The sequence below is a fragment of the Rhinolophus hipposideros genome (assembly GCF_964194185.1).
Source record: "Rhinolophus hipposideros genome assembly, chromosome: 6".
NCBI lineage: Eukaryota > Metazoa > Chordata > Mammalia > Chiroptera > Rhinolophidae > Rhinolophus > Rhinolophus hipposideros.
In genome coordinates, this window is record NC_138052.1 from 81,865,479 (window position 1) to 81,882,692 (window position 17,214).

The 17,214-nt window shown below is 34.7% G+C and overlaps 1 protein-coding gene across 2 annotated transcripts in view; it reads right to left on the reverse strand.

The window, feature by feature from the left end:
• The window catches only part of ABCA12 (ATP binding cassette subfamily A member 12), a gene marked incomplete at both ends in the record, with an annotated part of 162,092 nt that overhangs the window by 21,108 nt on the left and 123,770 nt on the right, over positions 1-17,214 (reverse strand). For both annotated transcript variants that reach the window (XM_081051201.1, XM_081051200.1), the window contains 10 exons: positions 2,231-2,336; positions 4,096-4,183; positions 6,161-6,288; positions 8,947-9,040; positions 9,838-9,924; positions 10,536-10,788; positions 13,070-13,220; positions 13,626-13,862; positions 15,628-15,788; positions 16,534-16,730. In XM_081051201.1, coding sequence (XP_080907327.1) covers positions 2,231-2,336; positions 4,096-4,183; positions 6,161-6,288; positions 8,947-9,040; positions 9,838-9,924; positions 10,536-10,788; positions 13,070-13,220; positions 13,626-13,862; positions 15,628-15,788; positions 16,534-16,730 — 1,502 coding nt within the window. The remainder of the gene's footprint in view (positions 1-2,230; positions 2,337-4,095; positions 4,184-6,160; positions 6,289-8,946; positions 9,041-9,837; positions 9,925-10,535; positions 10,789-13,069; positions 13,221-13,625; positions 13,863-15,627; positions 15,789-16,533; positions 16,731-17,214) is intronic.

Here is a 17,214-nt window from a genome sequence, read left to right on the forward strand (position 1 = left end):
ATGTTATCTGTACAATGGTAAACCTAAAATGAGATACTTCTCATTGACCGTTGTTACTAATGCAAGATACTAGGATGAAGAGAACAATGTGTCAGTTATTTTTGAAAAAGAGCCTAGTCATATAACAGTTGGTACTAAAAAGAAGCAAACCTATATTCTTTGGGAAGAAAGAAAAGAATTTTTATGTTCAATTAACCATGAGAGGAAACTACATGACTATAATAGACATTAACATTTCAAAGGAAAGCTAATTAAAAAATTGTAATAGCATGTGAAAATTCAAACAAAATCAATTTTCCAGCTAAAGCAAAATCCTAGTTCATGTAGAATTCAACAAAGATGGCTTAAAACAACTACTATAGAAGGGGGAGGTGCTAAGAGAACACTTGAGTCAATTTTGAAAGACAGTAGTATCATGGCACACCCCATATATATATTACAAAACAATAAAAGTATTTCAGGGTAACATGGGTTTTTTCTTTGAAAGGAATCTGACTCTTTCCAGACAGGGTGGAAAGCTGCCAACTCTCATGAGTCTATCTAAAAAAGGGAATTAAAAATAGAAGGTATCTCACTAGTAATCTCTATATTACTCAAACTAAGCCTTATTTTTTAAGTAAAATAATTATAAAGTTCCTTTTAGGGTCAATACATAGTTTATGTTACAGAATCCTTAATTCGTTATGCTCTGTAACTTAAAATTACAGTCGTAGGAACCACAACTAGACTAGCCTGTTGGAGTCCAGAGTGATTCAGATGACTTTGGCCTTGGTAAAGAACGCTAATAATAAATGAAATCTGAATATAGGTTTCAAAAGCTGACCTATCAAAAGTGACATTGGTCTCTGATTATCACCTACATACCTTTGCTACATTTTCCCCTAGTTGTTTCTATACTTTTTGTACTTTCATAATTTGTCACAGCAACAAATGTCTTTTGCTCTGAATAAGACATCCCACTGAAAGTCGAATGTTCAATAGTATTTCAAACCAGGGTATACTAGGCCCACCTTGTTTTAGTCACCATTTAACTTAACACTTTTGACTATGCACTTTGTTGAGGCTCTAGATCTCAGGACTATGTATAAATCTTGTTATTTTCTTTATGGTTCCTCCTGCCAGAGCAATTGGGGGAAAAATACTGTTTTTCTGTGAAATGGAGACTCCAAAAGATTCTGTTTATAGAATGAGTACTTGACTCCACAGTATAGTGGTACAATCACCCGTACCTCCAGCATACATTATTATGCTCAACAGCAGGGAGATGAAAGATGAATAGACCTCAGTGTTTCTTGAAGATATGCTGTGTCTTTCTTTTCTACTTGAAAGGTTATTTGTTAGCCCACTTATCAGACTAGAAACTCAGTGTTGGCCAGCAAATATGCTACTCATTTTTTTTTCCATCTTTAATATTTTTTTTAGGATCAGTATGGGAAAATAATTTGAGCAAGGCTTAAGAAGATGAAATGATCTGATGGGCAGTCATTGAATTAGGGGAAAAAAAATCAGTCTCTTTCAAATTCAAAACCTTATTTTTAAAACTATGTGGAAGCCTTTTGGGAAATCCAATTGAAGTAGATCTGGCTAAGTATAGAGAAGTAATAAAAAAATTTTTCTAATACTCCGTGCTTCATTTTTTTATTACTTCTCTATACTCAGCCAGGATATAGACAAACCAGGCTTCAGACCTGGGTTCAAATCCCATTTCTGAGCCACAGAGACATAATAATAGAGAAAAATAATACTCATCCTGAAAGGGTGCTTGTAAGGAGTAGCAATACTTCATAGAAAGCATATTCATATAGTAAGTGCTCAATTAATGGTAACACTTTTGATCAGATATAGAACATTTTTAATTTGAAAGTTTTGTTTTCATGTTTAAATTTGTGTACAATATTTATTGATACTATTTTTTAGCCTATATACAAGTAAATAGCTATAAAATATTTTCCTTTGTGGTGTAACTATGAGATATGAGAACAGAAATAAGCATGAAGGCAGCATTACTATCCTGAATTAATAAATGAGAAACTAAATTAACCTGAAGTTGAGAGGGTTATCCCAAATGTTTCACCTGGTGGGAGTTTGGAAGTGGTAACTTCCAAAATCCTTTTAAAGATCTGTGGTTTATGTACCATAAAATACCTGCCACTGGGAGGAAATGGTATCTAATATGCATTTTTATACGGAGAGTAGCAAAAGTTGTACAAGAAATTCCAAGTAACTTTACCGTGTCGGGCAGCATCATATTTTGACATGTTAACTCGCAGGAGGAAGTTATTCAAGCTGTTGAGGTAAGCTGGAAGGGAGTGATAGCCTTCTGGATCATACCACACCTGTTCAATTCCAAAAGAAGGCAAGATCAGAGTTGTGTTGATATAAATTAGGCTGTCTTTATATCTGAGGGCCTACAGAAATTATATTTAAAATAAGAGCACCATTTTCCTAGTAACACATTTGGTCTTGGAAGATTACGAACCATCCCCCAGAGTGCTGACCTCAGACCTCTAAGTTTACAACTTAGAGATGGGCAGAGATTGGGAAAATAGTTTTTTTTTTTTCTGTCTGATAGCACCAAGTTATTAGTTATCCTGATCTTCTCTATAGGCAAAGCTTTAAATCAACTGGAGAAATTATTATTATCTCCATCTCTGAGGCTGTTCTATAGTGATTCTTGAACTGGAACTACGGCATCCTATCTCACAATAATAATAACAACAAATGGCATATATATCAGGCTGTAATAAGAACAGAATATAAATGCAAGCATTGTATCCTTAGCAACAAGATTGATAACTTTGTAATTCTCCCCACTAACTTTTTATTCCTAGTTATAACCCACACAGAAGTGATTTATTTTAACCTTCTATGTCAAAAACAGAGGAATTTAAAATATTGGTGGACCTCACTTCAAGAAACCCGGTTGATAATTTAATTACAAATCAGATTTAGAGAGAAATTATTTAACATTAGAACTCCTTTGTTTATGCAAGAATATTTACTCTGTGGGGAGAGAGGAAAGAAACAAAAGGAAGTGACATTCAAATTTTCAGCAGTACTACATACTTTCTCTAAAACTTTGTGAAAATCAGCTCAATGTCTATCTCATAGGGATATGGTGAGGATGCAATTAGCTTGTTCGTGTAATAGGTGATACTAGTGCTTGGTTTGTAATGAATATTGGTAACTAAATGAGTATTAGTTCTCCACTTCCCCCAAGTCTGTGCATGGCTCTTACTATCAAATAAGAAATATGTGAAGGGCAATTTAAAATTTCTAAGACTACCATTGATCATAGGGCTAATCATATGTGTGTGATTCTGTGACTCTGCTTGGTTGAAAACATAGATATGATCTAGAAAGAGAAATAAGCCAACTGGATTTTTTTATCTCCATCAAATTCTGTTAAGTTTCCATGTTCTTGAAGAAACAAGGCTAAACATATATGACACGTATATTAAGAATATACACATAAAACAATGTACAGTTTAACAAAAAATTATGAAGGGAGTAGTACATCCATTGAACCATCGCTCAGATTGAGAACAGAAATTGCCAGCATCCCGGTCATCTTCTCCCTGACCTTCTGTGACCTTCAAATTATGATACTCTCTTCCCTAAACAATATGGTTGAGTTTTGCCTACTCTTAAAGTTTATAGTAAAGGCAGTTATAGCTATATATTCCTTTTCATCTTTTTTTGTTGTTTTTTATTAATAATGTTTGGGAGATTTAGCTAGTGTGTGTTGTATAGAACTGAGTTCATTCATTTCCATTGCTGAAAGGTCTATTGAATGAAAATATGACAATTGTCTTATTTATTCTACTGTATATGGGCATTTCGGGTTGTGTTTTTGGCTAATATGAGAAATACCACCATGTACATTCTTATATATGAATCCTGGTACTTATGCATACACATTTCCCTGGGTGAAACACACAGGACTGGAATTACTGTGCTTTGGAGTATGTATTATACCAAACTGCTTTTCAAATTGATGGTCCCCATGTTTTGTTTTTACCTCATGAAAATCTTGAACATTTCAAGTTCACATTCTCATGTATGTGACATCCAAGAAGAAAGTACATAATTTACCTTGGCAAGTGTTCTATTGGCAGGAACTTCTGTTACATCAAAACGCAGATCGTCAGTCAAAGGCAACCCAAAACTCCAACCTCCATATCTATACAGAATAATAAAATTTATATTTGCTTCAGTGGAGAAAATAGTCATAAATAGATCTAAAATGTTTAACTAAAAGCTCAATTTTTTCTTACCATTAAGAACACATGCACCGTATGAAATAAATACTGCCTGAAATATATTTTGTTTTTATCAATTTATTTTATCATATTTTAGTCTAAAATTTACATTATAACTAGAGGTAAAAAGCTCTACATGATAGCAAATGTGGAGTAATCATTCCGAAAATAAGTGACATATAATCTAACCAATTTCTCTAACTTAACTGAATCTGCACCATCTCAAAAATCTTAATATTTGTGTGCTTAATTTTCTTGTAGGTAATTTAATACTAAAATGATATAACATCAGTTCTTATGTATTTTCAAATGGCTCCATTTCCTTAATTCTCCAAACTTTTTCCCTTAGATTGATCCCTGGTGCTATACTTACTCTCTTCCTGAATGTTTGAAGGTGAGTTGTATCTATATAACTATCTGTCAGGTCATGACCTCTTAAAAATAAAAAGTGGATTTAAAAAAGCCAAGTAGTAATTTAAAGGCTAAGTTAGTTTAAATGTCCTAGATTAGGGTTGGATTAAATAAATAATTACGCAGTCACACTAGTTTAATCTTCCTTTGACTATTATTGTAAATGGGATTTCATAGAGCTATATTTTTGACATGATAATGTGTTCACTTTTTTAAAGCAGGCTTTAGAACAGTTTATTTTTAATAAACCACATTTTATTGAAAATATTTACATATATTTCTGACAAAAAATTCTAAATGTATATATAGTAAATATTGGTTATCTATATTGGTTACTATATACAGTAAATATTGGACATATAGTATATTGGGTAGAGAGATGATATTTTATTCTTTTTACTTATCTGTGGTTTGTATTTTATAGTCAACATTTGTCCTTTATGTACGTTGAGAAATAAAAGAGGGAAGAGATGGAATAAAGGATAATATAGTACCACATTGCAAGCCTACAAACTCCCCCCATCCCGGCTTTATTGAGGTATAATTGATAAATAGAAATTGTATATATTTAAGGTGTACAAGTTGACCTTTTGATATATGTAAACAATGTGAAATAATCACCACAATCAAGCTGATTTGAGGTGACATATCAATCACCTCACATAGTAATCATTTTCTTTGTGTTTGTATGTGTATGTGTATGTGCTGAGAACTCTTACGACCTATCCTCTCAGCAAATTTCAAGTATACAAGACAATATGGTTAACTATAGTCACATTGCTGTCAATTAGGTCTCCAGAATACACTCATGTTGTGTAACTGAAACTTTGTATGCCTTGATGACATCTCTCCATGTCCCCCTTGCTCCATACCCCAGCAAGGACCATTCTACGCCCTACATCTATGTGTTTGACTATTTTAGATTCCACATATAAGTAAAATCTTGCAGTACTTGACTTTCTGTGTCTGGCTTATTTCACTTAATATAGTGTCCTCCAGGTCCCTCCACGTTGCAAATGCAAGCCTACCAACCATACAGCCATGACACATGCCTAAGTGGCCTTGCTACACATGAACACATTTTATCCATGTGCAGACAGCACATCATACTCTAAGTTTGAGATATTCATATTGGAACTAAGGTTACTTGTCACCAAAAGCAACGTCTTAAAATTCTCCAAGTTGGCATAATCCAGTCAATAACTTCTCTTTTGCTTCCAGAAAAAAAAAGAAAAAAAAAAGGACAAATTTCACAATACATTTTTGAGACCTGAACAAATCAATGCTTTTTGATTTGCTCAAAATGAATCTTCATTTAGCGCCGGTAGCTAACATTTAGTGCATAAGGCTGTTTAGATAAAACAGAGAATTTAACAATGTAAATAATTGATAGAAATGTACATTTATTGTCTCAAGTCTAGAAGGCAGTTACCATTAAATTAGAAAGCAAGATACGCTAACTTAAATGTTATAAACAGTATTTTTACCTTTTTTGCATAAACTCGTTAGCAGTTGATATAAGATAATTTTCTAAGCGGTGCCCAGTCAGGTTATAAATTACTTGGGAAGAATAAGTTCTTCTATGAGGTGGCGAATAGTTAAATTTAGGACATTCCTGAAAAATAAAGTTAAACATTAAGTTCTTTGTGTTAAGGAGCTTCAGTTTCATGATTTGTCTGTTTTCACAACTGTTGGAAAGTGACATCTGTCCTCTGACATTAAAGAGCTTTGAAAAGGAAGGCACCTTGCCTATGCCAAGAAATTAGAACAAATAGTTATTATATAAAGAGAGCAGATATATGGGTTTAGGGCTCACTTGAAGTCAAAAAAGAACACAAGTTAACTATGTGTTAGTTTTCTTTTACTGTACTAACAAGCTTGATATGTTTGAAGGAAAACATTTAACACCAAGATGACTCAAAATAGTCTCAGTAATTCACAGGGAAGAAACAAATGTTTGCCCCAAATTGAAAAGATCCTCATAACAGACTTAAGTTCTCAGCGACTAACAGCAGTGGATGAAAAATTTGTTTTCTATTAATTTTAAGGTACCAAACCTAGGTGTCAGAGCTCAATTTTATGTATATCTAAATCTAAATCTGAATTTAATTTTATATAAATCTAATTCTAATCTTTATATACATAAATCTAAAATTATTCTAAAATAAAAAGTTTATATGTATGTTGCAAAGTTGCATGTATATATATATTGCAAATATAATACAGAGAGTCGCCGGATAACTTTTGCCCAGTTTCCCCTATCATTAGTATCTTATGTTACCATCATACACTTGTCAAATTAAATGCATTGGTATATTATTATTAACCAGTCTCAGAACTTAGTTTTAACCCCTTATTTTTATGCTCATAGCTTTCTGCACTTCCTGACCACTTACTTTTCACAGAAGTTTCTCATGCTTCACCTCCATGAAGTTTAGTTTGGGAAAAGCCTGGCATTTTTTCCATTTTTTCTTTCCACCTTCACATGATGTCTCAGTGCCTGAACCTGAGACCACACGTGTGTACCAAGAGCATAAAGTGGCAAGTTGCTCTAAGAAATAAATGCTGAATTTCACCTTATATCAAGTTGTATCAACTTGAAGATCACATTCCAGAACGCCACTGGTTTCACAAATAGAAAGATACCCTTCTATATGTATATGTAGTGTAATCTTTTAGCTTTAATTTTTTATTGACTTATACACACAGAAAAGCACATATAAGTATACTGCTTGATGAATTTTGACAAACTGAACCTGTGTAACCAGAAACCGCATCAGGAAACAGAGCAATGCTAGCAGTACCCTGGAAGCCCTCTCATCATATTCCCTTCTAATCACGACCACCCTCAAAGTAACTGACACAGGATAATTTTGCCTGTTTTTGTATTTTGTATAAATGAAATCACATTATATGCACTCTCTTGTATTTGGTGTTTTTTTTTACTCATCATTTGTTGGTGGGAATCTTCCAACATGATGTGTCTAGTTACAGATCAATCATTCCCGTTTGGCTGTATATAGAATTTCATTGTGGAAATATATTACATTCAATTTATCCACTCTACTGTTGGTGGAAACTTGAGTGGTTATTATGAATTGTATTGTTATAAATATTTCAGTATAGGTCTCTTGGTGAACATATTCACATTTCTCATGTGTATATAATAGGAAGGAAATTGTAGATCCCATATGGCATGTATACTTCAGCATTAGTAGATACTATCAAACACTTTTAAAAATTGTTTACACAAATTTTTAAATCAGCAGAGTATTAGGTTGAAAAATTTTAATCTATTGGAGTTTTTCTAATTTAAAAATGTGTCCAGATTCCAATTTTAAATACTAAATTAGCTGGCTTTTACTCTAAGTTGAACAAAATATGTAAAGGATTTCATAAATTAACTAGGTTAGATGAGGAATTAGAAAACTCTTTGAGTACTGGGTAAGACTAATATTTAAATATGAAAGGATTCTAAAAGATAACCATTGCATCCCAATTATTGTTAGTAACTGTCTTTCATGAAAACATAAAAAAAATATGTTGCATTTACTGAAAGCATTTGCATTCTAAAATGTTGTCTCAAGACAGTGTAGGGTGAAATTTGGAGAATATATTGCTAGATTCCTCCCCATGGAGAAAAGTAAGTCAACAAAATAGTGACTCTCAGAAACTAATAGTGACCTCTTATCTTCAACTACCTTTAATTTCTCCAATGAATTTGATTTTCTTAAAAGCTTTCTTGAGAGACCTAGAAAACAAAGTGTGTATAGAATACAGACAGGGAAAGTGATAAGTGGACAATCTTTGTTGTTACTTTCAGGACATAGATTTTTCTTGCATCCTGGAGGTGTTGCTTAGAGACATCTGGAGTTCTGCTCTGGACTCATACACATTACTGACTTCTCAAATGATCACGACAGTGGCAGTCTCACTGTGTTTTCAAGTATGACAGTTATGGTGGCATTTTGCTGAATGAAACATAGAGCTTTCTGGTAAAAACTGAACTGAAACCAAAAATTCATCTTCAGTTAGTTTCCACAAAGACTGTCTTAGAATTACCTACCTTTGGAAATTTGTCCTGAGATGGACTTACAACAGCGACCTGAAGTTCAAAGCCAATATTTTTGAGCTGCCCAGGTCCATATCTCTGAGGTACTAGCTTCCATAAAATGAAATTATACTGAATCTTTGGTAACCTAGATAGATCTTTCAAGTTTTGATATTTATTCCTTTCTTTTTTCTATTTAACCAAAAGTGAATTCCATCTTACCTGGACATTTTCTGAGCAGGAGCAAACACCAAAATTAGTGATACGTTCTCCACTGGTATTCCATTTTCCCAGACTGTTTTTCTTTAAACACCTTCTGCAAGTAAAAATTATATTGACATGAGGTGGGTGTGCATACTCATGTTTATATATGATCATAGAAGTGACTATATTTTGTATTAAATTCCTGTTATAGTCCCAGGTACAATTTACTGCTTTCTCATAACTTGAATATACATTGCACTATCGTTTTCAAATGATCTGACATTTTATGGGGAGTTGAGGGATAGCACTAAGTGACTAAACAGTGTTAAGATCAAAACTCATTGAACTATCTTAACATGGCAGGATGGGGCTTTTTGACTCCTTTCTTCTCTTTGCTCTTTTCATTCTTTTCTCGAACAGGAAGGGGATACATTAGCAAAATGATGCACTAACATCAGGTTTACATGTGTTATGCACTATCTTGGAAGTTGGAATAAGCAACACTACATCATGTAAAATCCTGGGAACTGGAGTCAAGACTTGGGTCTCAGCTTTAACTATCCAACTTCCTACCTAAATTTCTTTACATAAGAATCTTAGTCTCTATGAGCCTCACTTTCTTCATCTTAAAAATGGGATTAATAATTCACAGGGTTGTTGTGATTGTTAAATAAGAATATGTACACAAAAGAACTTTGCAAGTTATAAAGCATCCAGTGTTTATTATGACAGCAAAGTGCGGTCAGGAAATGAACTAAAGGAGATAGATAAAACCTGTTAAACACAGATTTCCATTAGGACACTGCCCTCTTCCAGCCAAATAACATACATCCACTTATCCACACACCCTCACACACATACACACAGAGTGGAATGTTGAAAAAAAGAAAAAGAACAAGAGCCACTTACAGGTCACTGGTGTTCAAACACATGTTGTCGATGCCAGGGAAGGCCCACATTGCTGAGACCAGTGCGTTTGTGCTTGGGTTAGAATTCCTGTAACAGTAAAGGACAGAAACAAATTCATGATTCCTCCATGAGTCTCCCGCATGAAACTCATGCTCACGAATAATTTGAAGAAATGAAATATGCTTTCTAGAGGATTGTTTTCTTAAAAATTTAAGAAAGACTGAGTTTCAGGGGGAAAGAAAAGTGTCACACAAAAATAAGCACACAATCATATATTTGGCTGTCTTGTTATTTTCTTGATTGCCACATGCATTTAGTAATCACCTATTGTATACATACAATTATATTATACAGAATTCTGACATTATTTTTCAATATTAGTGAGACTAATAAAAAGTTATTTGCTACATATTACAATCGATTTGGAAGCCATACCTAACCTGGCTTTCTTGAATAAAGTCTACTCATTAAAAATAAAGATCTACTATAACTTTATTTTTAGACAGAAAACAAAAGGTTATTTGTGGGCGATAGAACTGTCATGTTGTAATAAATCAAACTGTCCATTCCTTTGGCAGAATTAAGTACTATGGCTCCTAAGTTCTTATTCTTCAGCATTCCATTGCATTCATTCAGATAAAACCACACTTCGGAAGCACTGTGGGAACATTATCTTAGGTTAAAGAAGAGAAACTTACGCGTAGAAGGCTGTCTGTTCAGAGGTACCATAAAGGGATGGGGAGATCTGGACCTCTGGATAACTGTTCCTGGAATTTCTCAGTGTGCCAAGGCCCATGGCAGTCGTTACGAAGATGATGGGCAGGATAACCTGAGCAATGAAACCTTTCCAGTTCCTGCGGGTGTGGTGGAACCTCTTAATGAGGATAGCCATTATCTTCTTCAGGAACAGTCCAAAACCTTCCAGTCTCTCTCCTCTTGTCAGGATTTTGTCTAATTTAAAAAAAGAGAGAGATTTGATATGGTTCTGGAAAGTCCAGGTAAATCAAATAATAAAGTAACTTCAAAAACTATAAACTGGATAGATGGTATAATGTGATATGCTGGGGAAAGCTTACATTTTAAAGACTGGGATTTTAGGTTCAGCGCTTTATCAGCTTTGGGCCTGAGCCTCTCTATCTCATAGAGCTGTATGTAAAAGTGCTTTGAAAATGATAAATCACTGTACACAAAATATTATTAGTCATATACACAGTAATTGTACATGTCAAAATTAGATATCTATAATTTTATAAATGAATATTGTCCCCAATCTCCAATCTCAGTCTCAGTCTCAGTATGTATTACTAATTACTAATATTGAAGTGATAGCGTCTACCAACAGATTGAATGCAAATAAGAAAAATGGAAACCAAAGCAGCAACCTAGTCTAAGAACACATTTCTATGGTGGGAAACTTAATGGGTATAATTCTAACTGGTTCTCATTCTAAAGTGATTCTCATTCCAATAAATTCATCTTAAACGTGGGAAAAGGAAAATACTCTCCTCCAAAGTATAATTCTAGTGCATTTATTCGTTACATTCTCCATAGAAATTATATGGCATTTCAAAACCCTATTTTTACTGCTATGGTAACAAAAAAGAACATATTGGGGAAAATGTCTCCTCTCCTCCCTTCTCAAATGCTCTTCAGGTGCTGAGAAAAATGTCATAGCTTCTAAGAGTAAGAGCAACTGTTGAGGCCATAAATTGTTGCTTCCTCAATAATGCTCTTACAACTGATAATTTCAGCAGGCCCCTCTAAAAAATGGGTTCAAATATAATATTTCTCCCCCTAAGGCCTGCCGCCAAACATTGCTTTACATGTGATAAGGTGTGATATTCGTCAACTCTGTGGATAGTTTTAATTCTTCGTCACAAATTATGCAGCACAAAAATCACGATCTTCATTTAGCTGATAAGGAAAAATACAAAGCTGCTTAATTTAAAATGAACTCCAATTAAACAGAGTGAACAAGTTTAAATGCAAACTCCTATCTCTGCAAAGGGGAATTGTAGAAGGAGCTGAATATGTTAAGTTAATTAGTATGCTTTTCTGTTTCTTGAGAAATTACATGTGGATGACTTACAGGTGTATCAAACAGAGCAAATGTGCTTTCTAAAAGATAATGTCAACTAAGGGGTACATTTTGACTAAAGAATAGTTTCAAATTATGAGACAAATGCAGAAGCAAATACATAACATTTACTTCCTGAAGCAAATGACCACATTCTAATCAAAGTCCTCAATTCCATGAACTCAACAATTATATTCTCCAAAAGATGATAAATGAAGAATATGGAGGACAAATGAGACTCCAAGTTCCAGTATTATATAAACATCAGAGATTACATTTTCTGAGTTTTAGAGCCAGACAAAAGTTTAATTAAAAGTTCTGTTCCTAGAGATTTTTCTCAATTTAAGTAGTCATATGGAGAATGACTACTCCATAATTTAAATATCATTTTAGTACATGCTCCCTTAAGTAAACAGTGTTTCCAAAGGAATAAATTAACTGTCAGAAAAAGAATAATAGGATAAAAGTTATTTTTAAAAGAGCCAGATTCCTCCAAGTCATGTCAAGAAACATGATTTTTCAAACATATATTGTGTGAAGAATTATGGGGGGAATCTATTATAATAGGTTCATATTCATCAGGTGCAACTTCATCAATTCAGAGACCATCCTCCAAAAGCATTTTCTCAGAGCCTAAATTTTCTCAGCACCTGAATTATTCAGAGAGGTGGGAAGGTTAGACATGCCTTCCAATCAGGCCCCGTAAAGAGTGATGACCATTTTTTTTAGACTTTTTCTTTTTGATGATTATTACCTCCACTCATACATGCCTAGTAACAGTGAGTGAACTATCTTACAAGGTAACTCTTTCCAGTGTTGGACAGCAACAATCACAAGAAGGATTTTAACTTGTTGAACACAAATCTGAGATTATAGTAAACGACATCTCAAATATGACTTCTAGTAGGTAGGGGAATACTTATTACCATCCTAACAAGGAGGTTCTTTCACATTCTTCAAAATATTTTTGAAATAGAGAACTCGATTTGGCTTAATAAATATTTTGTATATTAAAAAAGGAAAGCTTATTGTTTTAATCTTTTTGAATTTAGGAAGAAAATTTAAAGTTGAATTTAAAAAATCAAAATCTGTCCTGTAATTTTCTCATTTATGTCATTTATTGGAATTAAGCAAAATATGTGATTAGATTTATACCATCTCTGTCTGTGAAATTGCTGCTGCTCACAGATAAATCATCAGGAGTTGAGATGCCATTGGTACTGGAATTTCCAATCTTCTTTTGTGTTAAGTGCTCAAGAGTCATATCTCTAGTTTTGTGTGACTCTTTAGTCAAATTCAGAAAAACCTAGAAAGAAAAGCCAGAATGCTTCATTAACATAAAACATGCATATCTTTTCTAGTTTCTAGGCTCAATTTTGATTTTGACTTTTTTATCATATTTATTGAGACGTGTGAGTTTAAGTGACTAGTTTTGAGAAGAATTTTAAGTGAATCTTTTTATACGTAAAAAATAGTTGCTCTCTATTTGGAGCAACATGTTTGTTCTCAGAAGTTGGTTTTACAAATATTATTCATTTGTAAGATACTATTAAGATAATATTGTAAGATAATATTAAGATACTTTTAAGATTTTCTAATTTTGTAAAATTTTTATATAAAAAATGCTCTTTTTTTTAAAAAAAGTATACATATTTATTCTAAGGGAACAGCAAGTTACAGTTTTAAGAAGAAAGGAAATGTCCAGGTGTACCTCTTCCACGGTGGTATCTGAAATGCCATAGCACCCGATGTTGAGGTCACCCATGCCATTGTCCAGTGCTCTTAGGAGTGACAGATAGGCACCTGAGACTTTGGTGCTAAATGGAGGAAGCACATAAACAAGCTCTCCCCCGATGTCCTCCTTGAGGTAGGCTTCAGGGAGGTGTGACTTGATCATTGACGTAACAGCCATTGTGTCACATATTGCACTTGCATTTAGATTTGCACTCTGGGGACAAAATCAGAGGTTAAACACTCCCTTTTCTATAGACTGTAGTGTCCAAGGGCCCTAATCAGAGGGTGGTGAGATTTTTAGGCCACCCCAGACCTGAGTCAGATCACAAATGACTCCTCCCGTGGTTACCTGTCCCACTTGGGGGTCTCTATAGTTGTCTGCAAATCACTATTCTACTGGCTCCATTCTCCCACCTATCCCAGTTCCTTCTCCAACCTCTTTGCCCACTATCCTCCCTGTTGCTTGCTCTACTCTAGCAACCGCAGTCTCTTTTCTGTGTTAGAGTGCTTCAGGCTCAGACACAGCCCCCAGGGCCTTTGCAAGTGTTTCTTTGCCCCGAGATAGTGGCACGGCTCATTCTCTCCCGGCTCCAACTCTTGGATCCACTGTCACTTTCTGAAAGACCACCCCCCCTTTACTACCCTACTTAAAATGGCACCACTCAGCATTCCCTATTTTCCTTCCTCTGCTTTATTTCTACCCATAGCGTTTATCATCTGCTAATACACTCAATAGTATACTTATTAATTGTGTCATCTGAATTCCCCACTCTCCATCAGACTATAAACTTCATGAAGACAGAGATTTTAATATCAATTTACTGCAGCATCCCCAATTCCTAGGACAGTGTCTTGGATGTATGATAAGTCATAATACACACTTAATACAAAACTTTTTGACCATATTAATGAATATAACAATCCACTACTTTTTTTTTTATTTTGGAAGTTACATCAGGATGATTAGACAGAAAATAAATGATGGTGGTCAAAATGAAATGACAGTGGTTATATGACTAACAGCATGGACACCTTGCACAGTTTGGTAAATCATATTCTGTTTTAGATGGTACAAGGATCCTTAGTCAGCATTCTTCAAAGATGTAAAAGAAAACCACCATTGGTTATGTCTGAGTTAGTCTTCACATTGCCACGTGAGGAATACTGATCAGAAAATGAATATGTGAAGGCATTTTTTCTTCATTTGCTTCTTTTTTTTAAATTAATGTCAGGTGTACAAAACAATGTAATAATTAGACATTTACACCTCTCACAAAATGATAACTCCCCTCCCCCAATCTATTACCCCTCTGACATCATATATAACTGTTACAATTCCATTGACTCTATTCCCTGTGCTGTATTCTATATCCCGTGACTATATAATTTAATATATATACACATACATATATATTAAATTATAGTTGACATTCAGTGTTATTCAGTGTCAGCTTCAGGTGTACAGCACAGTGATCAGGCATCTACACCGTCCATGAAGTGGGCTCCCTAATAACACAAGTGCCCATCTGACACCCTACACAATCTTTACAACGTTATTGATTATAGTCCCCAAATTGTTTGAGAAAGCAGAAAATCTAACTTTTTAGCCTTACAGGCAGAAATGCTAGAGAAACTAAAAGGCGGACCCTCCATCAGTAACCTGAGGCTCTAAATCACTTTTTACCTCACACATTGGTTCTTAATGTGCGACCCCAGACCAGTATCATCAGCATCACCTGGGACCTTGTTAGAAATGTGGGGAATTCTGAAGCCCCATCCCAGACGTATGGAATCAGAGACTTCTTGGCTAGATGTCTGGTTGGCCAAGACCTCCAGGAGTGCTGATGCTCGCTCACGTTTGAGAAGCTAACATATTGGTAGTGAATTTTAGCAACGAATAAAGTTGGAAAGATCCTGCCTCCGTTTCATACAAAATTAACTTTTGACCCATAATAAGGTATATTTTCTCCCCTACAAACCTTTTTCTTGGTGAGTGTGAGGTGATAGCCATCGCCAAATGCTTCCTTGAGGTAAAATGGTGACCCACAGCAGCGCAACCCGCCCTGCTCCAAGAAGGCAATGCGGTCACTCAGCACTTCAGCTTCGTCCAAGTGGTGCGTGGACAGAATGATTGTTCTGGCTTGAAAATACAGAGGCGAACAACCAAGAATGAAAAAGGAAAATACAGTTCCCAAGATATACAAGTCAGCACAAGCAAATCTTGTGATTTATGAGAAGACTCACATTTTATGAGCTAACAGAAAATCTGACCAGAGGAGCTTCCAAAAGGATCAAAGAAAAATTTTAGGCGTGTTCCTAAATCTCTCTCTCTCTCTCTCTCTCTCTCTCTCTCTCTCTCTCTCTCTCTCTCTCAATCTCTCTCTCTCTCTCTCTCTCTCTCTCTCTCTCTCTCTCTCTCTCTCTCTCGTCTCTCATCTCTTCCTCCCCTCTTCCTTTCATCACTATGAAGAAGCAGTAATTTTAAAGATTTTTGAATATTCCTCGCTGATTAATCTACTCCACTCTGATTGCTCTTTGCTTTACATCCCGTTAGCACTTATTTAGTCTGTTTTCAGTTTATCTTCATTTGTGTATGTTTGGTTTCTCTAATTAGATTCTAAGCTCCTCTAGGCAGAATGTGGAACTGCTATTGGATTTACATGCTCTCAAAAAGGCCAGTTAAGCACTCAGTTCACAGTGGGCACTACATTGATATTAACTAATTGACCCAGAAATTTAGCTGGGAGAAGAGAAGACTTGAGAAAAGGAAGAGCCTATCTGAGACCTTTCATGGAGATCGTGAACAGAAAGACTTCAGTCTGTGTGTATCCCAAAAGGCAAAATTATGACTGCTGGATAGAGAAGTTATAAGAAGGTACTCGTACCAGTTTTGTTTTTGGATATAACATCCCATATACTTCGGCGAGAACATGGGTCAACTCCAGTGGATGGTTCATCCAAAATGACCACCCTTGATCCACCAATGAGAGCTATGGATATGGATAGCTTCCTCTTCATTCCTCCTGACAATGTTCCAACTCTTTTATGACGATGGCTATATAGTCCAGTATCTTTCAAAGTCCTTCAAAAAATAAGGTATAGTGGTTATTTTCTTTACAAATAGAACAAGTAAATGTTGGAAAAATATAATAAGTACCCTAAATGATAGATATTCACTAAAAAACCATTATGTGCTCAGCAAGGTGCAATAAACTACTAAAAATTCATGACATAATTTTCTATTATTTGTCATGTAATTGGAGGTATGAAATTAATGCTCAGGAAACAACACAAAGTAATATATGGCTCATTATTTTATTTATTCATTTGACAAATATTTTAGAGTATCTGACCTTTCAGTGCCAGACTGTATTTTAGGTGCTAGGTGAAAAGAAGTGAACAGATAATGTTTCTATACATAGAGATTATTTCTACTATGAGTGTGTATCTCAGGAGGTCTATAGAGAAAATTCAGTTAATAAACATATTCTCTAAGTTGATAATATGCCAAGTGTTGATAAATGTAAAAAAAAAATAAAGCAGGGTACATGAGATGCATAGTACTT